Source organism: Amblyomma maculatum, chromosome 3 (assembly GCF_055883805.1).
Source record: "Amblyomma maculatum isolate TAMU_Amacu chromosome 3, ASM5588380v1, whole genome shotgun sequence".
In the NCBI taxonomy this organism is placed as follows: Eukaryota; Metazoa; Arthropoda; class Arachnida; order Ixodida; family Ixodidae; genus Amblyomma; species Amblyomma maculatum.
In genome coordinates this window covers 19,854,958-19,880,218 of record NC_139346.1, presented here as the reverse complement: position 1 = coordinate 19,880,218, position 25,261 = coordinate 19,854,958, and the positions used below count along the sequence as shown (strand labels likewise).

The window sequence follows — 25,261 nt, the reverse complement described above, 5'->3', positions numbered from 1 at the left end:
ATATTTGACCAACACCAGTCCCACTTCAAGTTATAGATCAATTCGCTCTCGCCCTACCCTCTGATCTGTTAACCGTCCTGGTTAGCTCAGTCGGTAGAGCGACTGCCCCGGAAAGGTGCCGGGCTCGATCCCCGGATCAGGGCGAATTTTTCTTTAGTTTCTGAGAAAGCTTCCTTTGTAGCCGCTGGGGTAGATATCAACGAGTAATTACTCCCTTATTAATATTTGGGAAAGAATCACCATCTCGTCGAGCCTGTCAAAACAAAGCTCCGGTGAAAATGCTGCGGTTCCTTACCAAATAATATTGTCGCGTAAACAGCGACCCTTACAGTTGCGTCCGAGGTCCAATGCGTGGCAAAGGTTCTACGAACAGCGTCAGAGTTCAGGCTCGAGGTTAGCACACTTCTTCTTCCTCTCACACTTCTGCGCTTCTTTGTCGTCAACGCATGCTACATTAGCCGCCGCCCCCCCCCCCCCCCCCCCCCCCCCGTGCGAAAAGCATCGTCCCGATGCTAGATTGAAAGAGGGACAGAGTAAAAGGGGCTGCTATCTGGCATGAAAAGGCTTCAAGCGGACCACGTGGACCACTTCAGAACGCTTGGGACGCCGGGGCTCTGGTTCCTCGTGCGGAACGACTTCATAGTCCAGTTCACTAACGCGTCGAAGAACGCGGTAGGGGCCGAAATAACGGCGCAAGAGTTTTTCGCTGAGTCCGCGTCGTCGAATGGGGTACCAAACCCAGACAAGGTCACCTGGCAGATAGTCTGCAGTCCGCCGCCGCAGGTTGTAGCGTTGTGCATCTCGGCCTTGCTGCTGCTGTATTCGCACCCGTGCAAGTTGACGGGCCTCTTCGGCACGCTGTAGAAAAGAGGCGACATCATCATTTGGACCTTCGTCTATGTGGGGCAGCATGGCGTCGAGCGTGGTCGTCACTTGTCGGCCGTAAACTAGGCTGAATGGAGTCATGTTGGTAGTTTCCTGAACGGCGGTATTGTATGCAAATGTTACATACGGCAATACTTCGTCCCATGTCTTGTGATGGACGTCCACATACATTGACAACATATCGGCAATGGTCTTGTTTAAACGTTCTGTCAGGCCGTTTGTTTGCGGGTGGTATGCAGTCGTGCGACGATGATTGGTGCGACTAAGAACAAGGATATGCTGGATGAGCTCTGCAGAAAATGCAGCTCCTCTGTCAGTAATGAGTACTTCTGGTGCGCCATGTCTCAGGACAACTTGAAGAACGAAAAATTTCGCAACTTCAAAAGCGGTAGCACAAGGAAGAGCAGCGGTTTCTGCGTAGCGGGTCAGGTAGTCAGTACACCTGTATAATACACCTGTTCCCACAGGTGGAAGTAGGGAACGGTCCGAGCAAGTCCATCCCTATTAGCTGGAATGGTCTGGACGGTGGCGTAATGGACTTTAAAAGACCGGCTGGCCTCAGAGGCGGAACCTTTCGACGTTGGCAGTCACGGCAAGTTCGAACATAATGCGTTACATCGCTTGACAAACGAGGCCAGTAATACCGTTCTTTAATTCTGGATATCGTTCGAGTGACTCCCAGGTGGCCGGATGTGGGTTCGTCGTGGCAGGCTTGAAAAATCTCATCCCTTAAGCTTGCTGGTACAACGAGGAGGTATTGGCGACTGTTGGCTGTAAAATTCTTCTTGACGAGAACGCCATCACGGAGACACAGAGAAGACAAAGTACGACGGAAAGGGCTAGGGACCATGCTGCCGGCACCTTGAAGAAAGTCGATTACCTGGCGAAGTTCGGGATCATTCCGTTGGTCATCGGCAAAATTGTCCGAACTAATTGCGCTCAGAAATGCGTCGTCGTCACCTGAGGCGTCCGAAGCTGGTTGTACCAGGAACACGAGACAGGCAGTCAGCGTCTAAATGCTTACGACTTGTAGGTTACAGTGATGTCGTATTCTTGAAGTCGTAGGCTCCACCTGGCGAGACGCGCAGAAGGGTCTTTAAGGCTTGTCAGCCAACAAAGCGCGTGATGGTCGGTCACCACTTTGAAGGGTCTGCCGTACAGGTATGGTCGAAACTTCGAAATAGACCACACGATGGCCAGGCATTCCTTTTCAGTGGCAGAGTAGTTTGTCTCAGCCCTAGACAAAGCCCGACTAGCGTAGGCAATCACACGTTGTTCACTGTTCCGTATCTGTACTAGGACAGCGCCCAAACCGACATTGCTTGCATCCATGTGGAGTTCGGTGTCTGCGGTTTCATCGAAATGTGCTAGAACTGCAGGTGACTGCAGGCGACGTTGAAGCTCCTGAAATGCGTCCATTTGCTGGTCGCCCCATGTGAATGGCATATCAGCCTTAGTAAGAAGTGTAAGGGGGGCGGCTATTTTAGAAAAGTTTTTCACGAAACGTCGATAATATGCACATAGCCCAAGAAAGCGTCGCACCTCTTTCTGGTCCCGCGGCGTCGGAAAATTGGCGATGGCAACTGTTTTTTCAGGATCCGGCAGAACTCTCGCCTGGTTCACGACATGGCCCAAAAACTTCAGCTCCTCATAAGCAAAATGGCATTTTTCGGCTTTCAGAGTGAGGCCCGACGTTTGGATGGCGTCTAGTACTGCGTCTAGGCGACGGAGGTGCTCCTCGAAATTCGAGGCAAATACAATTACATCGTCCAAGTATACAAGACATGTCGTCCACTTCAGATCTCCAAGAACGCTGTCCATGAGTCTATGAAAGGTTGCGGGCGCGGAGCAAAGGCCGAAGGGCATGACCTGGAATTCGTATAGCCCGTCAGGTGTAATGAAAGCAGTCTTTTCGCGGTCCCTCTCATCGACCTCTATCTGCCAGTATCCAGACTTGAGATCCATGGAGGAGAAGTATCTTGTGTTGCACAGACGATCTAAGGCGTCATCTATTCTGGGCAAAGGGTAAACATCTTTTTTCGTAACGTTGTTCAGTCGGCGATAGTCTACGCAGAAACGACGTGTGCCATCTTTTTTCTTCACAAGTACCACAGGTGCAGCCCAGGGGCTGCGGGAAGGGCGAATGACATCGTTATCGAGCATTTCCTTCACTTGGTCTCGGATGGCAGTACGTTCTTTAGGGGAAACTCGATAAGGCGACTGGCGGAGTGGTCGAACAGCTTCGTCTGTAATGACGCGGTGCTTTGCAAGGTGGGTTCGACCGACGCGTGATGATCTGGCAAATGCATTAGAGTAGCGCCGGAGCAGGTGCCGTAGTTTCTCTTGATACTTTCGAGGTAAGGCCGGGTTTATATCGTACAGAGGTTCAGTATTGTCGGAGGGTTCTGTTGCTGAAGCGCTGGTGAAATTGCATTCATAACTAGTGTCAGTTATGGCATCGAGATATGCGACAGTTGTCCCTCTGTTCAGATGTTGATATTCATTGCTGAAGTTCGTGAGAAGAACATCAACTTTGCCATTTTCAACAAAAACAACTGCCCTGGCAACGGCGATGCCTCTTTCAATAAGCAGTTTCTGTTTTGTCTCGACGACACCTTCTGTATCTTGCATTGAGAGGGAACCCACGGAGACCATGATGCTTGAACGTGGGGGCACACTAACATGGTCATCAATAATGTGGAGTGCAGCGGGGAGCATGCTGTTGGATTCGATAGCATTCTCAACTGAAAATCTTACGGACTTATTCTGCAGATCGATAATGGTGCCATTTTCGGTTAAAAAGTCAATACCGAGGATGACGTCACGGGAACACTGAGCCAATACGATGAACGTCGCCAGAAAGGTTTGCCCTTGTACAGTGATCCTCGACGTGCACACTCCCGTGGGCATAATTAAATGTCCGCCAGCTGTGCGTATTTGCGGGCCATCTCATGATGTTGTGACCTTTCTGAGAGCTTTGGCGAAGTGTGCACTTAGAATTGAATAATCAGCGCCAGTGTCGACTAGAGCAGTGACGTCTACGCCATCAACGGAGATCTGCAGGTCGGCAGTTTGTTGTGTCGGGCGGCGACAGCTTCGTGGGGTTCGGTCTCGACTTCGATGCTCTGAAGGAGTGGTGGGGCGAATGTCGGCGTCGTGGTTACGTTGAGGATCAGCGGAATTTCGTAGCGGCGTCGATTCTGCTGGTGGCCGTATGTAACGAACTGTAGTTTGCAGTGAAGAACTGTCGTGGGTCTGTGGAGGATCTTGAAATTTTCGCACTGTAGCAGCCGCACCTCCAGAGGCTGCTGCATCTAGTTTCCCCTATGGGGACTTTGGAGTTGCTCCTGGCGTCCAGGAGAGCTGTAACGGCGAGGCGACGGCGGTCGGAGGCGGCTTGGGCCTGTATTGGAACGCGAAATGTATTCTGCGATTTCGCGTGGCTGCTGACCAGGCAACGGACGACGGGCATCAAAAGAAAACCCACGGAGGCCGAGTTCCCTGTAGGGGCAGCGGCGACACAGGTGTCCAGCTTCGCCGCAATGGTAGCACAACGGTTGGTGATCGGGCGTTCGCCAGATATCGGTCTTTCGGCGGCGTACGCTCGGCCGTGAAGACACATGGGCGACCGGTGCGCGAGGCTCGTAGGATGCTGTCGAAGGCGGCAGGTAGCGGCTGGTGACCGCGGCGTAGCTCAGGGTCTGGGGCAGCGGTGTAGCTACGACGGGTTCAGGCGCGGCGACGGGTGCGCGCCCGGTGACGGGTGCGTGCACGGTGACGGGTGCGGGAACACCCAGCGCCTGTTGTACTTCCTCACGGATCATATCGGAAACTGTGGCAACCTGTGGCTGTGGAGGAATCCGCAGGTATTTGGCCACCTCTTCCCGGACTATCGCCCGGATCGTATCACGCAGCGATTCTGACGAAAACTGTCCGGCTTCACCTGCACTCGCGGCGTTCATAGACACTGTAGTGCGCTGGTATTGCCGGGCGCGCATGTCAAGTGCCTTCTCGATGGTAGACGCCTCACTTATGAATTCGGCGACAGTTGTTGGTGGACTTCGCACCAGGCCTGCAAATAACTGCTCTTTAACACTTTGCGTCAAAGGCGCCCTTTTTTCTCTTCCGACATGGTTGGGTCCGCGCGTCGAAAGAGTCGCTTCATCTCTTCGGCGTAGGCCGTAACAGTTTCATTCGGATGTTGTATACGGCTATTTAAAAGCAGTTGCGCTTTTTCCTTGCGAAGCGTGTTGGTAAACATACGCAAGAATTCTGCCTTGAATGTGTCCCACGTTCGGAGTCCGGCTTCTTGATTTTCGAACCATGTCCTCGCAGAATCCTCCAGTGCGAAGTAGACATGGCGAAGCTTCGAGTCAGCGTTCCAGGCGTTGAAGGCAGCCACCCGGTCGAACTGCTCCAGCCAGTCTTCAGCGTCCTCATGGGGCAGGCCGTGGAAATGTGGTGGATCCCGCTGGTGGTGGAGCAGGACAGGAGTTGTTGATACCGGGGGATTCATCGCGCTGACAGAAACGCTCCTTGTTGGTCTGTGGTCAGGGAGAGGACCACACTCGGGAGGCAGACCTTGCAGTCGGCGGCTGCTCTGGTGTATTGGGGTCTCCACCTTAGGGGTGCGTCCTGGGCTTGTAGGGGACGTCCGGCTCATGAAAATCGTACCCGGCAGCTCCACCAGATGTCGCGTAAACAGCGACCCTTACAGTTGCGTCCGAGGTCCAAGGCGTGGCAAAGGTTCTACGAACAGCGTCAGAGTTCAGGCTCGAGGTTAGCACACCTCTTCTTCCTCTCACACTTCTGCGCTTCTTTGTCGTCAACGCATGCTACAATATATCTACAGCTATGTTTTATAAACAGGAAGCGTATACCATTTTCAGCAGAACAATCCTTTCTTCAATTCACCCATCTTGAACGTTACATAATTTACCCTCAAAAACACAAAAAAAGAAGAGGCTGTGAGGTTAATACAAACGTCCGTAAAACTTGGCACTCAACCGAAGTCGACGCACCGCTAACGACTCGCTCGGTAGATTGTCTCCCTATGAAGCAAAATACTTAAGGTTCCTCTCACTCACGAAGTAACTCTGATGATACTGTGGCTAGTAAATCAGTTGGAAAATGCTTCACAAGCACCGCACATAACTAGAGAAAGAACGCCGAAAGCCGCCGCTACAGCTGATCATCACGGAGACAGGGATACTTTTCGCCGCGTGGCGGCGCGTCAATCTGTGAAACGCGCAAAATATGACAGGAGATTTCGTGCCTAGAAAGGCTTTCGGCTTAAAAACATTTCCATTAACCACAGCACACCAGTGCCATAGGTGTGTGAAAACATGGCGTGTATTGTATTATACTGTTTTATATTGTATTGCACTGTATAGTGTTTTGTTATAATGCATCCTACAGCCTCAAAGGCAATAAAAATATAAAGAAATCGTCACAGTGTAGTGGTAAGCGTACCCGGTAAGTGCGGCAGGATCCGTCGAACATGCTTCGGTTCCTGGCGCGGGCAATAATTTTTTTTTTTTTCATTTTCATTTTTTTTTAAATATCTGAACGTTGTTTGAGTCTGGATCCGCATTTTCCCCAGAACGAGGGCCGCTGACTACATCCTACAACCGCCATATCCTACAATTCCCATTTCCAATAACCCGTTATGAATAGGCCTCATATATAAATATTTTTGAAATAGGGACAGCAAGCGCCGCATATCCAACGCAGATGGCCCGGGCTTTTGCCTACGTCACGGAAGTCACTGCTCTTGCCAGCGCCACCGCACATTCACAGACGTCACAGCCTGACGCAGGATATAAACAGAATGTGTGCAGAAAAAGGCACATTCTTTCGAGGCTCATCGTATTCAGGACAGTCGTTCTACTACTGTGCCCACGGATGCGGGATCGAATCCCGGCCGCCTTTCGATGGAGCCGAAAAGCAAGGCCCCGTGTTCTGTGCGATGCCAAAACTCCAAGTGGTCGAAATTTCCGGAGAATTCCACTACGGCGTTTAGGAAATTACTTTGTACGGATCGCCACGTCACATTTGCCTACGACTACTGAACAAGATCTAGAATCGACAATGCGAAAAGTAAAGACTCAGTATACTGTTCTAATGGGCGACTTCAATGCCAAGGTAGGGAAAAAGCAGGCAGGAGATCAGGCAGTAGGTGACTATGGCATTGGCTCTAGGAATGGCAGGGGAGAGTTACTAGTTGAGTTTTAAGAGCGTAATAACTTACGAATCATGAATACCTACTTCAGCAAACGGACGAACCGGAAATGGACATGGAAAAGTCCAAACGAGGAGACTAAAAATGAAATCGACTTCATAACGTGTTCAACCCCCGCCATTATGCAAGATGTAGAAGTAATCGGGAAAGTGCGATGCAGTGACCACAGGATGGTGAGGTCCCGAATTAGCCTAAATCTGAAGAAGGAACGCAACAGATTAGTAAGAAAGAAACCCATCAACGAATTAGCGGTGAGGGGGAACGCAGAAGAGTTCAGGATCTCGCTACAGAATAGGTATTCAGCTCTGACTGAGGATGGCGACATTACCCTAGAGGCAAGAAACAACAATTTCAGAGATATCATTACTGAGTGCGCGGTAGAAGTAGGCGGTAGGATAGTTAGAGAGGATACCGGTAAACTGTCTAAGGAAACGAAAGATTTGATTAAGAAACGCCAGAGTATGAAAGCTTCCAATCCAACAGACCGGATCGAATTGGCCGAGATATCAAAGCTAATCAATAAGCGCAAGGTGGCCGATATAAGAAAGTATAACATGGAGAAAATTGAGCATGCTGTAAAGAACGGGGGAAGCCTTAAAGCGGTAAAGATGAAATTGGGCATAGGCAAAAACCAGATGTCTGCGCTAAGGGACAAGGCAACGTCATCACTAATATGGAAAAGATAGTCAAAGTAGCCGAGAAATTCTATACAGATCTCTACAGTAGCCAGAGTAGTCAGGACCGTAATGAGATTGGCGGTAGGGAAAAACAGTCAGGCGTTCCACCAGTGACGAAGGACGAGATTAAGAAAGCAATAGAAACTATGAAAAGGGGGAAGCAGCTGGAGAGGATCAGATAACTATAGATTTGTTGAAGGACGGGGGGGGGGGGGGGGGGATATCGTACTAGAAAAACTGGCCACCCTGTACATGCAGTGCCTGGAGTCATCGATGGTACCGGAACCATGGAAGAATGCAAACATTATCCTCATTCATAAGAAAGAGGACTCTAAGGACCTTAAAACTTACAGACCAATCAGCTTACTGTCTGTTACGTATAAGGTATTTACTAAGGTAATCGCTAATAGGATCAGGACAACCTTAGACTGCAATCAAGCAAAGGATCAAGCAGGGTTTCGGAAACGGTACTCTACTCAGGTGATAGAAAAATGCTCGGAATATAACCAGCCCTTATACATAGCATTCATTGATTACGAAAAAGCATTTGACTCAGTTGAAACCTCGGCGGTGATGCAAGCATTGTGAAATCAGGGGGTAGACGAGCTGTACGTGAAAGTGCTGGAAGATATATATAGTGGCTGCACAGCAACCATAGTGCTGCATAAAGAAAGTAACAAAATTCTCATAAAGAAAGGTGTTAGGCAAAGAGATACGATCTCCCCAGTACTATTCACAGCTTGCTTAGAGGAAGTATTGAGAGACTTGGAATGGGAGCAGTTAGGGATAAGGGTAGATGGAGAATACCTCAGTAATCTGGGATTTGCTGATGACATTGCCTTGCTAAACAACTCGGGGGATGAACTGCAAATAATGATTGATGACCTAGACAGGAAAAGTAGAAAGTTAGGCTTGAAAATCAATATGCAGAAGACGAAGGTAATGTTCAACAGCCTCGGGAAGCAACAGCAGTTTACGTTAGGTAGCGAAGCACTAGAAGTAGTTGGCGAATATGTCTACTTAGGACAGGTAGTAACCGCAGATCCGGACCATGAAAAGGAAATAACAAGAAGAATATGATTGGGATGGAGCGCATTTGGCAAGCACCCGCAGATTATGACTAGCAGCTTACCGGTATCGCTCAAGAGGAAAGTATACAACAGTTGCATCTTGCCTGTACTCACCTATGGGGCTGAAACGTGGAGGCTAACCAAGAGAGTTCTACTTAAGTTGAGGAAAACCCAGAGGGCTATGGAACGAAAAATGGTAGGGGTAACATTAAGAGATAGAAAGCGTGCAGAGTGGGTCAGAGAAATAACTCAAGTTACCGACATTCTAGTGGAAATTAAGAAGAAGAAATGGACATGGGCAGGACATGTAGTGATAAGAGAGGATAACCGATGGTCGCTTAGGGTAACTAACTGGATTTCAAGGGAAGGAAAGCGTAGCAGGGGGCGGCAGAAAGTTAGGTGGGCGGACGAGATTAAGAAGTTCGCAGGGGTCAAGTGGATGCAGCTAGCACAGAACCGGGTTAAGTGGAGAAATATGGGAGAGGCCTTCGCCCTGCAGATGGTCTAGGCAGGCTGATGATGATGATGACTGAGCAATTTATAATCGAATTTCTTATCAGTTTTCAGTTTCAACAGCCGAGCGATGGCGTCACAGTCAAGTCACGCGAGGGATGAAAATACAGCGATGTCATCATGGCTGTGTCATTTGAAATCACAACAAAGCCAGCCTGCCTCAAGAATAGGAATCCCTACAAGTAAAGAATGAGCGATTATATAGCTGTTTTTTCATGCCGCGCATCAAGACATGACTGTGACGTCATCTCTCGGCTGTCAAAATCGAAACTGGTGGGAAAACAAAAATTCAATTAAAAATTGTTAAGCAGACATAAGCGAAAACTGCATGCGGACCGATATATATACAGGGATGACTTACGCATCATTAACAAGAAGAAAAATGCCCCCAAATTTTGGTGCTTATAGTCCCTGAAACCCCATAAACCAAACCAATCAGGAATCGGCGGAAACAGATGTAGCACATTCATTGACACTAAGGGGTTGTAATAGGGAAATAAATGCGTTTTCCCCGCTTAGTTGCGGCTGATAGCCCAAGCCGTCGACTGAGGGCTGTGCTCTTGGTATCAAAGGAACAACACATGCTGACAACAAACAGGCATTTATTTCCGCGATAACAACAACGCCAGCGAGCAATAAAACATGCTAATGAAACTAGGTCGTCAGACTCACCCGCAGGGCAAATGTTCGCAAGGGCAGAGCATAAGCTCCGAGGCCGGCAACCAAGCGGGAAAAATCACGCAACTTCGCCTCGAGGACGACTGCTCGCGTGGAGTTCCCGATGCCGAGGAGACTTTCCCCGCGTGCGCAGGGACGAGGCGCCTTCCTTGGCGTTCGTGCTGCCGCGACGCTGGCGCCATCTCTTGGTAGCTAACTACCACGGGGGAAAGCCGACTTTAACAACACTCAATAACGAATGAAGCTTTTTGCTATAATTAGTTTAAAATAACAGCGCCTGTCTTTCGTTTGCCTCGATTATCTCAAGACTTTGCCGCGGCCTGTTTAGTGTCAATCCACGACAGTGGCGGATTTGGAAGGAAAGTGGCTGGACAGCACAAAATTGTGGGAAAACCCTAAAGCCCGCACATAATCAATACAAGACGAAGCTGTACGTGGTGCGCGAGGCCTATTCCGCCTGAGTATAACGGCGCCAAGGCCCATCCAGTTACTTGGAACCAAACGGGGACCTTTTGCTGCGACACCAATCGCTTGGAAGGACATCTTCAAATATTGATACAGGGTAAAAAACAAACAAAATAACATTTTTACGGTCTTGATGAAATTTAGCATCTAGGTTTCTTTTAAAAGAACGCGGCATAGTTATTGTGTTGTTGTTGCGACTGTAGGAAGAAAGAAAAGAAAATGCACGGGCCTGCTACTGGCTCTGTAGATGAGCCACCTCCGCTGCCTCGTGCGGACAGAAGAGAAGAAGAGGGAGAGAAAGACGCGCGTCGCAACTGCCGTCGTACGCCACCGAAGCTGTGGCGGGTGCAATGACGGCCTACAACAGATTAAAAATTTGGTGGCAAGCTAGCCCCCTCCGCAAGCGGCGTTGACTTAGCAGTCCCAGCCCCGTAGGGCACGTAACAGCGACCCCGGTCCCAGTTATTAATGCGAAAGCATTACTTCGCTATGTTGACAGATTTCTGTCCGCAGACCGTGTCCGCAGCAGTTGTAATTGAGAAGTGGTAGAGGTTAATGAGTGGTGTAAATCAATAGAGGGTGACGTAATGTTGTTGGTGAAAAAATAATTAGGCTAAAAAGGTAATTAATTAGAATAACTGGTTCACAGGAAAGGAAAGGCGCAGTATCTGCCACACTCGTTCTGTGGACACCTGAACCGGGCGTAAGGGAAGGGAGGAAGGTGGGAGTGAAGGCGGAAAGAGAAAAAGGGGTGTCATAGTGGTCAAGGATGTGACGTCACGCGACCAGAAGTAGAGCCGAAAAAAGGGCATAGGAAGGGATTGGCGCGCAATTTGAAAGCACCAAAGACTTAAATGGGCAAACAAGAAGTGAATTAAGGAACTAGAAGCAACCAGAAGTAACCAACAGCAGCATCAGTACTTTGACATTACTCCAATGCAGTAATTATAGTGCATCTTACTTTTTAACCCGGCGGAACCTTCCAGAACGCGATGTGCGGGATTCAACGGCGTTTTCGTTGTATCGTCACACGGAGGAAAGAAATCTTTTTCTCGCCATTTGGAAGCGGCACACAACGTAGTTGCTAATGTGACAAACGTAGGCGCACGTCGTGTTGGCTGCAGTCAAGCTTGTATCGTGCAAAGCTTCTCGGACGGTGTTGCGTCAGCGCTTCTCCGGAGAGTGACTGCGTCGCTTTGGAATTTTAACTCGGAAGGTGCGCAAGCGAGCATTTAAATTCGTTTTTGGGCGCGCGTTTCTCCTGTTAGCTTTGCTGCTCATTTCGGTTACTGCGTCGCATTAACTGCATGAATTCACTGGAGTTGTTACTGATGGGTGGACCATAGTTTTACGTGACTGATGTGACTGCTGATAAATGACGCTGCTGAGACGGCGGTGACGTCTCGCGCCTCTGCGAGCCCAGCTGTGAATTCCTCGTTCCTCAATTCTCGTTTTTGTCACGTCTTATTGACAGAATACACTTACTTGTTATTACGAATAGAAGTTTAAATAAAGCGCACAAGTTCCAAGTGAACAGAAGTGCTCATTAATGTTTCTTGAAATGTCACTGCGCAATTATTCATGAGCTTAAAGAGGCGATTAATACCGGCTTGAAAAAAAGCTCGGTCAATGTATTCATGCTAAACGAGCGCCAAAGAACAAACACAACACAAGCGCTTGTGTCTTCTCTTCCGTGTTTGTTCTTTGGCGCCAACCAACTCGCCCAACTTGTGACGTCAATGTGTCTACTCGGTTTTCACCTCAGGTGTTACGCAGTCTGGCATACATTTCTTTCAATTGCTTCTGACGCAGCTTCGTGGCCACCGTTCTGCCCCAGCCTCGAAAGAAGTGAGCGCATCCAGAAACTTGGCCGAGATAGTGCATCGTTGCTGCACTGGTTGTGGTTGCTTTGCAGCGGCTGCAACAAAGCATTTGCCCTTCACTTTCATCTCATGTGAACATAACTACGGTTGAAAATAGCGTGCATGCACTACAATGTTTGATGCATTCGATAAGTTTGAAGGCCTACTATGCCATGCATCTTTGCAATAAGGTTCATGGCATTGGAACATAATGTGAACAGCTTATCTTTGGTGCGTCTTTTATTGAGAGTCTAGAGACAATATCGGTTCTTTGATCCATCCTTGATGAAAAAGTACAACATTCTTGGCAGTGCTGTATATGATGAAATGTTTTCCTTCTCCGCACGAGTTAGGCTTCCTTCTTTGCGAGGCAAAGTAATTTTGTTATGAGGCTGCTCATGCGAAGGCAGCACATAGGCACCAATACTAAGCAGTTAAGTCTATTCAGATGTCTGGCATTTTATTGCGGTTGTTAGTTGCATGCATATATTATAGTTGCGTAATATTTGGGTTGATGGGAATCTTACTTCCTTGGCATGACGTGTGCAAGCTGACTGCTATTTGTAAACAGTTCCTTCCACCAAATACAATACGCTTTCATGTACTAGTGTATTTGTACAGAGTTCTGTCTAATTGTTGTGGAGGCTCCCGGGAGTTCGTTTCTCCTTCACTTGTGTCCCCTGATTCTGTGGACACAGAGCTCTGCACAATTAAACTTGTAAATAACTATACACACGAAAAAAGATGTGTTAACAGTACATGCTTTGTTATGCGTCTTTTTCATCTTCATGCTTGGTCGTAAAGCTACTACTTTGTGTTATTCTTGGAGCTGTGTATTCCATCTTGTTTTAAGGCCTTCTGTTATTGTCCGAGAGCTGACATTAAACTGCTTCTGTGGTGTGCAAGCACGACGGCGCATTTGTCAACAATGATGCTTTTACATCACCACGACGACCCTGTTCAACAGTTGCCTTAAATTGGCTTTCACATTTTCTGCCAAATTAAATTTCCACAACAGTTACGGGGTCACTTTTTCTTTTTTTTTTTTTTGCCGACTTGGCCGAGCATTGTTCAGTCTTCGTCGTCATTGGCCTTGTCTTTCGTACCTACTAGAAGAAAAAAATCGAAATCCGCGCCAAACATGCGTCACTGTGACATCACACTTTTTTTTATTAGTGCAACTATTTAGAACCATTCGCAGAGGGCGGTGCAAAGAAACTCGTGCCTCACTCTGCCGGCCACCCTATGCAAGTTTCGCTACCATGGGATCTACCTTGGCTGCGCTTCCATAAAGATGGTCCAAACGAGATGTCACACGTGCACAGTCAGCGGCTGCTGCACCTGACGATTTCGTAAAATTTAATCGGAAAGGCCCCTGACAGCGACCGTGGACGGCGAATAGTTTGTGGCCGTCGAAAGCAGTTTTCACAACATCGTAGGCCGTCGTGAGTCTGTTCCAGAAGCAGCTGCCAGCAGCGAGACGAAACTCCGAAGGAGGACTTTTGCGTAAACAACTGTTATTTAAACGAGGACAGTCCTCACATTCGAGGGGGGGAGGGGGGGGGGATATCTTCAAGCAAACAAGGGCGTATTTAAACGAATGTGCGCGCAGAGGGTGGATGTGCAATGTACAGCCGCGCGACGGAAAGCGCAGACGGGTAAATCAGGAGAGTGCTTTCCCACTAAAAGCGAGCAGGACGTTGTTGGACGGCGCATTTCAACGGAAATCTACAAACCTCCGTCAATCCGAACTATGCCGTTGAAGAAACACTAGAAAGCTACGTAGTCTTCTTCCTCGCTGTTGCATTTTGAGAACCACCAAGTAGACCCCGGTTATACAAGTTCACCAGTCGAGTCGTATAACACTGTTCCACCATCATGCTCTCTTATACCCCGAAACGGTACGATGCTTCCCAATAAGAGTTAACTACATTTTTAGGACGCTCCGCCAATACGTATTTATTATGCTGTTTAAGATATCGCCAATAATTACAAAGATAGCCTAAAACTCGCCGCCAAAAGTGGTGCACATTTCGGGAATTTTATTAAATTTTCGTAGTTACCCCGTATAATGTTCCATGCTGTTTTTGAAGTGGCTGGTTGAATTCTGGCACATATCTTGCTTTAGCAATTCTTGCACTGCTCGTGTTTTTATTAAGCGCCAAGTGGCAAACAGTTTGAGCTGTGCACCAGGATGTCTCAGCAACACTGGCCTCTTATTTCGGCATTTATCCTAAAACCATATAGATCCACTGGGGATCGTTGCTGAGCAGCGTTCTGTGGGTGCAGTCATTTGCAAACAGGCACGGCTGTCAGACTCGTTTGTTCTCATGTAAAAATATCAAGTTTTGTACAATGAACCCTCTAAGAAGGATGGTCTCACACAGCCATCATTAAAGGGGGGGGCAAAGCGACAAAATTTATCTAGGAAATCTGTTCTTTTCCAAGAAATACATGTGTCGTCACTGTCGTGTTCATTGCTCTTTGGTTACACTCTTCAATAATTTGTTTATCATTGTTATTTTCTGCGCAGTTCTACATAAAGAAAGTGATAAAATTCTAATTAAGAAAGGTGTTAGACAAGAACACACGACCTCCCCATTTACAGCTTGCTTAAAAAGTGTATTCAAAGGCTTGGAATAGGGGCAATTAGGCATCAGGATCGATGGAGAATATCTCAGTAATCTGCGATTCGCTGATGACACTGCCTAGTTAAGTAACTCAGGGGGCCAACTGCAACTATTGATAAATGATCTATACAGGATAAGCAGAAAGGTAGGCCTAATGATTAATATGCGGAAGACTAAGGTAATGCTGAACAGCCTGGGAAAGGAACAGCAGTTTAAAATAGGTAACGAAGCGTTGGAAGTGGTAGACGAATATGTCTGCTTAGCACAGGTAGTAACCGCAGATCCGGACCACGAAAGGGAATTAACTAGGAGAATAAATGTACTTCAGTAGAGTTAGTTGTTGGGCTAGTTGGTATTCTAGATTTAAGGACATAGTTCTCAGCGCACGCGGCCAAAGAAAAGAAAAAAGAAATAGGGACGAACACAGCACTGTGTTCGTCCCTAGCCGTGTTCGTCCCTAGTCTTCCTTTTTTTTTTTTTTTTTTTTTTGGCCACGTGCCTTCGCGCTGAGAACTATGTCCTTAAATCTAGGAGAATAAGACTGGGATGGGGCGCATTTGGAAGGTACTTAAGCATTACGACAAGCAGCTTACTGGTATCACTCAAGAGGAAAGTGTTTAACAGTTGCCTTCTACCGGTATTAACCTATATGGTGCTAAATCATGGAGGTTAACGAAGAGAGTTCTACGTAAGTTGAGGACAACGCAGAGGGCCATGCCATGGAACGGAAAATGGTAGGGGTAACATTAAGAGATAGGAAGCGTTCAGAGTGGGTCCGGGAAATAACTTAAGATACTGATAATCTAGTGGAAATCAAGAACATGAAATGAGCATGGGCAGGACATGTAGTTCGAAGAGAGGACAACCGATGTATGGATTCCGAGGGAAGGTAAGCGTAGCAGGGGGCGGCAGAAATTAAGGTGGGTGGATGAGGTTAAGAAATTCGCAGGGGTCAAGTGGATGCAGCTAGCGCAGGACCGAGTTAATTGGAAGAAAATGGGAGAGGCCTTCGCCCTGCAGTGGGTATAATGCCGGCTGATGATGATGTTATTTTCGGTGCTCTGAGTGCACCATTTGTAAACGGCGATGGCTGATAGCGGGCAAATTAAAATAGATAAACAAATGAATTCCCCTCCAAGGTTGACGAGGTCTGTAAAAGGCCATCATATGCAGCGTTATCGTTTCTTTCTTTGTTTGTGCGTGTCAAAACTTCCTGCCCAGAAACATCCATGTGCTCATTTTAAACTAGTTCGGTCTGAAAGCATAGTATAACAAGAACGGGACATTTCATCAGCGAATAATAATAATAATAATTAGTTTACACATTATTAATTATATTTATAGACACACCTGTCTAAGTTTGAGACATTGAAAGAGTTCTTACATAAAAAAAAAATTAAAATCATGCACGTGTTTAACAAATTGCTCAGGTGTTAGCTGTCGCAAGGAACCCTCAGGCTACATCCCAAACGTATGACGGGAAAAAGAGCATTTACGGCAATCGAGGAAAGGTGGAGTAAACACATGCAGTGACTGAAACGGGGGACGTGTGCACAATTTAGTGCAGCCCGGTCACGGTTTCGTGGATGCTCGAAGGAACTCCGCTACAATACAGCTTTCAATGGGAGTTATCACGGCAGTTGAAAATCAGTGTCGTTTAAATGTCCTATCCCCAAAATCGACCACCATGAGCGGCCATTGTGCGAATGTCTTTTCGCCCAAATAGTTTTGTCAAGATCTTCTTTTTTTTCCTTGGCGGACGTAAGAGTACTTGAATTTTCTGTTAAGCGCGCAAAAGTAAGTCTAGGAACAAATTCTTTAAACCATTCGTAAAACAATATGCGAGTGAGTTCACTTAGAACAATACAATAATTTTGGGCACTTTTTTGGGTCATTAAAAATGAAAAGAAAAAATGCGGCATATAAGGAAATTTTTTACTTTTAACGTCGATAAAGGGTAAAGGCCCAACTCCAACGACATATCCTAGGCGTCGGCGCTGTCAGCGCCGTGCCACAGTGGGCGTCACCAGCGGTGCGCAACGTCTCTCTTCCTCCTTTACCCTCCGCGACGCTCACGTACCTAGGGCCCTTAGCAACGCTGTTGCTAGTGGCCCGAGTTTTCATAGCAACCGCGTCGCCGTTGCTAACGGCACGACTTGGCTAACCCTAAATTTTGACGTCACTTCCGCTACACTTTCTCCAATGCATTGGGAGTGACAAGGGCCTCTCCTAAGTTGTTTCCTTCCTCCATGCCCGGACGGGTCGGGCTGGCCCAGCTCGACAACCGGCTCCCCCCTGCCCGACCCGCTTGCGTCGGGCTCATGTATACAAGGCTACAGTGTGTCTTGTTGTGTCCGAGCTAATTTATTGCTCAGAAGGCGTCGGTGTGTCTGCGTTCGCTCCACGGGCATCTCAGCAAGCTTCGTCTGCAGATGTCCACCTGGTCTGCACGCACGCCTCAACAACCGTTGTCCTCACCCATGGCCATTTCGAACCACCGATTTGGTCGCTTTGTGAAGAAACGGCCTGACTTCCCAAGAAGAGCCTGGCCTGTAGAGGCGGTGGCGGAGCAAGCAACCGTCGTCGGAGCAGCGCGGTGTCGGGTTAACCAGAGGGAGAAGCTCTTCGCGCGAGGTCTGGCCTGCTGGCTCAAGTGTTTGCTGCTGAGGGGGAGACCCACAGGGCGCCGGACCGAACGGACAAAAACAGAGGCATGCCGTGAGGATAGAACGATGGGAGGTCGCTTGTGAACTGGCGACTTGTTTGTTAAAGTGTAGTGGCACACGTGCAAGAATGTGCGGGGCTCAGTGATGCAGTGCGCAAATTGTCACCTCGCGCTTTGCGATTGGCCCGTGCCGAAGATGAACTAATTCCCTGCCTAGGGACCTAGGAAGACCCAAGAGAAGAAAACCTGGTGTCCGACATCGGGTGAGGGAAATCTCCAGAGTGTGCAGATGTAAATAAACTACTTGCACTCAGCTCTAATGAAAGCTCCTCGTCTCCGCGGTTCCTCGCCGGTCAACGCTACCCTCGGCCCTGTGCGTCTGCTTCTCTTGTGTTTCCTGCGCGCTTTATCTTTAGTCAAGCAATGCACCATTTCAAGTGTTCTTAAACAATGAACATATAATCCATAAAAATGCACGCTTGTAAAATAGCAAGATTATATTTCTATCTTGACACAAGTGCGCACACACATGACGACCGAAATTAAACATCGCACATTTCGAAAACAACTGGTGCAAGTTTGGCTCCTTCGGAGGGAGTACCTCGAGCTTGGATGGAGAGGGAATAAAAAGGGAGAAAGGGGAAATTTTTAAATGTGGCTTTTTGCTCAGTTCATGACACACACACCTGAAAAAGGGAATTGATGCCAAAATCCTCGACAGTATGTGACGTCAAACAGATCACAGTAAAACGAAGCGTTATTGTAACGTGTTTAATATTTTTCGTGAGACCACTGACATATTATTTTCCCATCGATCGAGGAGCGTCTGAACAGTCCCGAGGAGCTGGCATCATGGAAATCTTACAAAAGTAAATACTTGTAAATTTTATTTCTGCAAATTAATGTACATTAAATACACTTTTATAGAAAATGAATTACATAAATTGGGCAAAATGTGACCAATTTCGATGAACTAATATAGTATATGTAGTCGACACATTGGTTAAAACAAAACAACGTGGAACAGATTTGACAGCACTCGGTCGCCCGGCGTACAAAACACCCGATAAGGGTCCGTTTCGGTGGCAGATGTCGGAATGGCCGAGTAAACTAAGAGCGCCCCCCGTCGGCCGAAAGTGCGTCTCTGTCGACAACACACATTCGAACATGGTTGGTCTGTTTGACATCCGATAGCTGCCATAACACTGCGCGCGATCCAGCAAAATCGGCCAGACTTGTGCAGAATCAGTTGCAGCCTTTGTGCGTTGAATCCGACTTGTCATTTTTCTCCGGCTCAGGATTCCCTTTTTCGTCTCCTTCCGGTTGCGTGACGTCACACCCTTGACGTCGCCCTAATTGACTGCCGTAACTACTTTAGTATTTAGTACCTTCAAATTGCGCGCCAATCCCTTCCTATGCCCGTTTTTGGCTCGACTTCAGGTTGCGTGACGTCACATCCTTGACGTCACCTTGACTGATTTAATTAACTATTTTAGCATCTGATACATTCAAATGTGGCGCCACGACATTGGCTAATGAGACCAGTTTCGCCTTTACTTTCACATTTCTTGCTCTAATTAATTAGCTAATCAACTTATCGGCCTAATTATTTTTTCGGACCGATTACGCCACCCTCTATCGATTCGCCCTGCATTGGGTATAGTCAGGCTGATGATGATATCGGTTGACACCACTCATTAATTACAACTGCTGCGGACAACTTTTTACATTTTTGCCTCTTATTAATTACCTAATTAACTTACTGGCCTAATTACTTTTCGGACACATCACGTCACCCTCCACCGATTGACACCAATCATTAACCTCTATTAGCTGCTGCGGACACGATTTTGCTGACGCGGACTGCCTACAGAAATCTGTAATGCTTTCGCATATATGGTAAACAACTGTTCACTGAGGAGAACGGCACGCCGTTAGGCGCTCCTGGTGATTACACGGACAATTGGAAACAAATATTCACCCCCTTTGTCCCATGGCATGCGAGCCAAAGGCAGACGACACCGGAACTTGACTGGATTTAAAGGGAATTGTGAAAAGTGAAGTGGTGTGAGGGAACCGGAGTGGGAGACAACTCATGCCAACACACCGTTGAGGAAAGCCTTCAATCGCAGGTGGCTCCTTTGCGTCGTTCCCGTCGCCTGCACCGCAGACGGAAATGTAAACAAGAGGAAAAAAATTACAGCCGATTTGCATAGTTGAATGCCAAGTAGGTGCGTAGCACAGCTTACGCTGCAGTACCAGACGGCTTCCTCCATAACAATCAAAAGCCTGGCCCTTGAGAACGTTTGGTGGTCGTCGCGCTGGTGCCGTTTACTGCGCTAGGCTTTGTGTGTGGCGACGAACAAACGCGTTGTCGCTTCTTGGCGTCACAATGCGGCAACCTACCGACAAGCACATGCGATGAAGTTTTACGGAGCAGCATGACTCATCGACTTGTTCATTCTGACCAGCGTGTTGATCACGCTTGGCTCAGACGGCATCGATAAAAATAAAATGGAATCGCAGCATTTCCTGGCAGGTTTGCACAAGCTGAGGACGACGCACAGTCCGTCCTGTGTGCGCGAAGCACCAGGAGGCGTCAAAACAGAAAAATGCCCCTTTGCCCAAGCAAGCCCTCCAGTGATTCGCGTTTCGCAAGATGGCAAGAGAAAACAACCTAGACGGCGGCGCGTCATCTTTTTGTTGTTGGGCGCATCCCCGCTGGAGGGAGGGGCCTTCGGACAAACAGATGCGGGGGCTCTCCTCCTCTCCACTTGCGAGGGAAGAGCGTTGCTCCCGGCACACAGAGATGCGAAGCCGCCGGAGGGTCACCCTAGCCGTGCTGGGAGCGCTGCTGCTCAGCCTGCTACTGGTGCTGGGCCTGATCGCGCTCGGGCGCCGGCCCATGGACGACGACGAGGCCGAGCAGCGGCGTCGGCAGCGGCGTCTCCGCCAAGCCTGCCGCGCTCACGGGGGCGCGGGAGCCCTAGAAGACCTGCCCGCCGCGCTGCTCGACCACGTGCTGGTGGACGATGCGCACGGACTGCTCTACTGCGCTGTGCCCAAGGTGGCCTCGACCAACTGGCGCCGCGTGCTGCTCGCGCTGCGCTCGCCCGCCGCCGCCGACCCGAGCCGCATTCCCGCCAACCGCAGCCACGAGCCGAGCGCCTTCCGAAGCCTGGCGCAGCTTTCCCGGCCCGAGCAGCGGCGCCGGCTGTCGACGCACCTTAAGTTCGTGTTCGCGCGCCACCCGCTCGAGCGTCTGCTGTCGGCCTACCGAAACAAGTTCGAGCGCGCCTGGAGCGACTACTTCCCGCGTCGCTACGGCCGACTCATCGTGCGCCAGCAGCGTGGGCCGAACGCCTCGCGCCATGCACTCGACACGGGCCGAGGCGTGCGCTTCGACGAGTTCCTCGCCTACGTGGCCTCGCTGGACGCGCGGGACCACGCGGCCGCCTTCAACGAGCACTGGCGGCCCCTGAGCGAGTTGTGCTTTCCGTGCCAGGTGCGATACGACGTGCTCGGCCTGTACGACACGCTCGAGCGGGATTCGCGGCTCGTGCTTGGGCGCGCGGGTCTCGCGGGCCGCGTGGCGCTGCCCAGCCGACGGAGGACCTACTCGGCCGAGCCGACGGCTGCACTGATGCGCCGCTACTACGAGAACGTGAGCGAGGCGTTGATGGGAAGCCTACTGCAGGGCGTCTACCGCCGCGACATGGAGATGTTCCGCTACGAGCGACGCTACCCGCCCTTCGACTGACAGCGCCTCAAGTCAGCGAAAACAAATGCGCGTAGGAACACGGTGACTCAACGAGTGACATCTCAAGTGGACATCACTGGGCCAAAACTTTGCGCCCGTTTGGAATACATTGCGCAGTCTTTGGGGATTCCACAAATGTTTTAGTTTGCTATGGTTAGGCAGGAAGAGAAGATGAGGCTCCTAAAAGCAGCTTTGAATTAGCCAGGTGAATAAAGTTGGCCGTTCAAAAAAAGGCACGTCCTAGGAAGCCCCAAAATTGTGCTGGAAACATACTCCGCTGAAGGTGCCAATGGTGAGTGAAAAGCTTTGAATGAGCCATGGCAGTATGAGTTCCCTCCCTTGCACGGTACAGATGGGCATGTGCATAGACTAGAAATCCGACGCATCCTGCTAACGGCCATGTCCAGCATTCGCTCGTTTGTGTTATGCATAGCCGATCTTCCGGAAAAGACTGCGTGACTCCCTCCCCAGTGTCGACCCCTACGCCGGACTTCCGGTGGTGCCGCGGTTTGCAAAGAAAATATTTGGACCGCAGTTTTTTGACACAACGTTGCTTATTCAGCATCGGCCGTGCGTTTCAGAGCGTCTTCCCCCCGTAAACTTGTCTCCTCAACTGCATATTTACGAATATCCCGCCCGCCGACGTCGGAGATAATCAGGGGCTGCGTGAAAAATTCGTATCATGGATTTCTAGTGATTGATGGCTGATCGGTGTGGTAGCCAATGACGAGTTTATGAAATCATCATAACTGATGAATTAAAGAAATGAAATATAAGGCCGGTTCCTGTCAAACTGCTCAGCGTGGAAAGCAAATGTTTGCTTGATCCTAAGTATATCGGTGTGAATTAGAGGAAAAAAAAAAAAAACATCGTATATGTGTGACATGCCATCGCGTCCTACCCTTAACGGCGGAGCTTAAGTGTTCCCCATAATTTTTTTTTTTTGTCCTAGTTGCTAGTCACAATAACTAAAGTTGTAGCGGACAAGCGTGCTTTTCTTTTTCACAGCAATGAGCACGTGGTAGCTGGAAGTTCCCTTGTACACAGGAGAAAACAAAACACTCATACGCGACTGCAGCGAGTGAAAGGAAACAAAAATCACACGAACGGTCTCACCACTAAGTACGTGCAGCGTCACGCGAGTTCGTGCATATCCAGAACTGTGCCACTGAAGCGCGGAAGGTGGCCTCTGATCGCGAGACCAACGAGGTAATGAACTGCGGCAACACCAAAATGACATTTCTCCGTGACATGGCCGATGCCTCACGGCGTATGTCTTGGCACAGAAGCAACATAGACCATGGGGACCAGCATGACATCTGGACAGCGCTTCCTCTTCTTGGGATGTCGCCGTTTAAGAGTGGCCGAGCGAGGATCTTAATGAAGGCCTTGAGCGAGACATTTCGTTGCAGCAATGCTTGCTTGAATTTAGGATCAGTAATGAGCACTGTCGTAACATCCCTTGCCAACAGCGCTCAACCATCCTTTATCGCTCTAAAAGCTACCATTGTGTCATCTACTGTCCCCCCAAGACATCCATCATGTGTGACAATGTCTGTACAAACGAACACGTCTGAAAGGTGCAGCGCCAGTAATTGACCACAGGCTATCAGGCTGCTGACTCGCTGGAAAGACATCTCTGTACAAGTTCAAATGCAAGGAAGGAAATCCCAATGAGACTTGCGCCTATCATTTTGTGTTAGACCAACACAAGAAATGTTGGGGGCGAATGGCAAAGAAGCTACCCTTCACTCAGCGAAGCAGATGAGTTTTGTACCTCACTTTGTGAACATGCTTAGATTAATGTCGAATAGATGGAAATATTTTCAGCCTTGATTTTCTCCTCAAGGTTCTCAATGCTATTTGCACAGTGGTGCTTTGAAACACGTGATCATTTACATATCAGCCGTACCCAATGCAGGCCTCCTCTGAAGCATGCACAACGTAACAACATATATTGCACTAAAACGCTGGAGGAAAGCGAGAAACGGTTTCAAACGATTACAGCCGCAAAGCAAGCACGAACGGTTGTTGTACTGTTCTGTACCCGATCACCTTAGCCCGATGCTTGTATTGTGCGCAGCAATTTCTGTTACCCACAATCACGTAAAAAAGATAGCAGGAGCTCATTAGTACCACGCGGCAGTCGTTTCTGTTTCGGAGTCGAACAAGTTTTAAACTCCTGTCTTTGCCTTCATTCGCAGTACATGGTTTTCACAGAAATAACAGTGGCAGCCTCTTGCAACTGCGCGACACCGAATGCGTTAGTTTTGTGGCTGTACAGAGCAGTCGCTTGAATGTATTCATCGCTTTCCCCAAGCGCTTTAGCGCGCTTTCAGCATTCGACACATAACGGGAGAATAGGGGCAGCAGTCCGAATGGTTGAAAGTAGAATGTTCATGCAGCTCTCAAAGTAAGCGCGATCGCTTTCACTGTGGAGAACTGCCTGCATAGTATACCAGGGGGTTACATGAGACCGACAAAGTCGGGGAGGCCTGTCGGGCTGAAAATCGGCTATCGGGTCGAGCTAAACGACCGTCGGGTCCCGACTGCAGGCGGTGGGTTGGCTCGACCCTACGCGATGGGCATGTATACGCTGGCGCGTCGGGCAGGCGCCTCCTCTCTTGCCTCCTTGCTGGTCGGGGAGTCTCAGCCACGGCCGGTCTCGAGGGAGAGCGCGTTTCTCTCTTCTCTTACGGCCTCTCCAATGGGGTCTGTTTCCACCGCCCGCCGCGCCTCGGTGGGGTCGCCACCGCCCCACTGCTGCTCCTCCGCTACAGCCGTTCACGCGCAAGGGAAACGCGCGTTCGCTCTTCGCTCCGCCCGCATCGGTTGCACCGGCAGGTCCTGATATTTCACCCCATATGGCTTATAGGAAGAAGCCGTAATTAGCGTCTGATTTATCGTGTATGAGCAATAAAATAGTCAATAATGCGCGTGCGCGCGAGAGCGCGCGCTCCTTCGTCAGTGCTGTCGCGCACGGTCGAATGAAGTTTCGGGTGCACTTACATCAACACTTTTTGCCCCTAAATTTTTCACAAAACTATATGTACCATTTTATGCACTGTGCCTTTGAAAGCTGTAAGCGTGTAGAGCGCGACCTGACGCTAGTGCATGGCAAACTGTTCGGTGGATATTCTGTCAACCGCTGCCGTTTTCGTTTAGAGCAAAAGAGGCCCTGACAAAAATTCATAGCACGTCTCAGATTCAGAGTAAGGAACAAAAATTTACGCATACAGTTAAAATTTCACTTGTCTATTGAAGTGGGCTGTTCTAGCTTCGTTTAAAAAAAAATCAGTAGGTTGAAAGACAGCAGATGTATACGTAGTCTCGCGACTGACGCACACGTAGACAGTCGTAGTCAGTTTAATACAGTGATAAAAAACATTTATTCAAGGAAATGGGCACAAACAGATATGCATAATTGAAAAGAGCGGCAAGCAAATAAAAAAAAAACTGTCCTTCAAAGTTAACACATTGCACTCATTCATCAAAACAGTACATGCAGCTAGAAAATTAAAGTCTCAAAATCTTTCTGGACGGTTTGTGCACATAAGGAGCTGGCCTTTCGTTCCTGTCTGTCACTTTCTTAGCATAATTGACAAGAAGGATTCTGAGAAATTTCTCACATATTAAAGAAGCGGACCTTATAGCATGGCTATTGTCAATGCCTTCCGGGCAACTCAGCAAAGGTGAGTTCTCAAGTTCTGGCTGGATTAAGATTTGAAGGACTTCAAGGACATTTGTGTGTGGTAGGTGCACGACAGCTTTTTCAAAAAAAGACACAACCTTGTCCAAGAGGGCTACAAACTCTG

The 25,261-nt window shown here is 48.7% G+C and overlaps 2 protein-coding genes across 4 annotated transcripts in view; one reads left to right on the top strand and one right to left on the bottom strand.

Annotated features, from left to right (window-relative positions):
* Positions 1 to 25,261, bottom strand: part of LOC146194305 (proline dehydrogenase 1, mitochondrial-like) — a 251,848-nt gene that overhangs the window by 183,225 nt on the left and 43,362 nt on the right. The window lies entirely within an intron of this gene.
* On the top strand, positions 20,237 to 22,337 carry LOC146194307 (carbohydrate sulfotransferase 13-like). The gene has a single exon (XM_084597341.1). The coding sequence runs from the start codon at positions 20,346 to 20,348 to the stop codon at positions 21,444 to 21,446; it is 1,101 nt and encodes a 366-aa protein (XP_084453467.1). The 5' UTR covers positions 20,237 to 20,345; the 3' UTR covers positions 21,447 to 22,337.

Bases quoted from the DNA above. Each gene is read 5' to 3' on its own strand.
- LOC146194307 (XM_084597341.1), top strand. From the start codon at position 20,346: ATGGCAAGAGAAAACAACCTAGACGGCGGCGCGTCATCTTTTTGTTGT.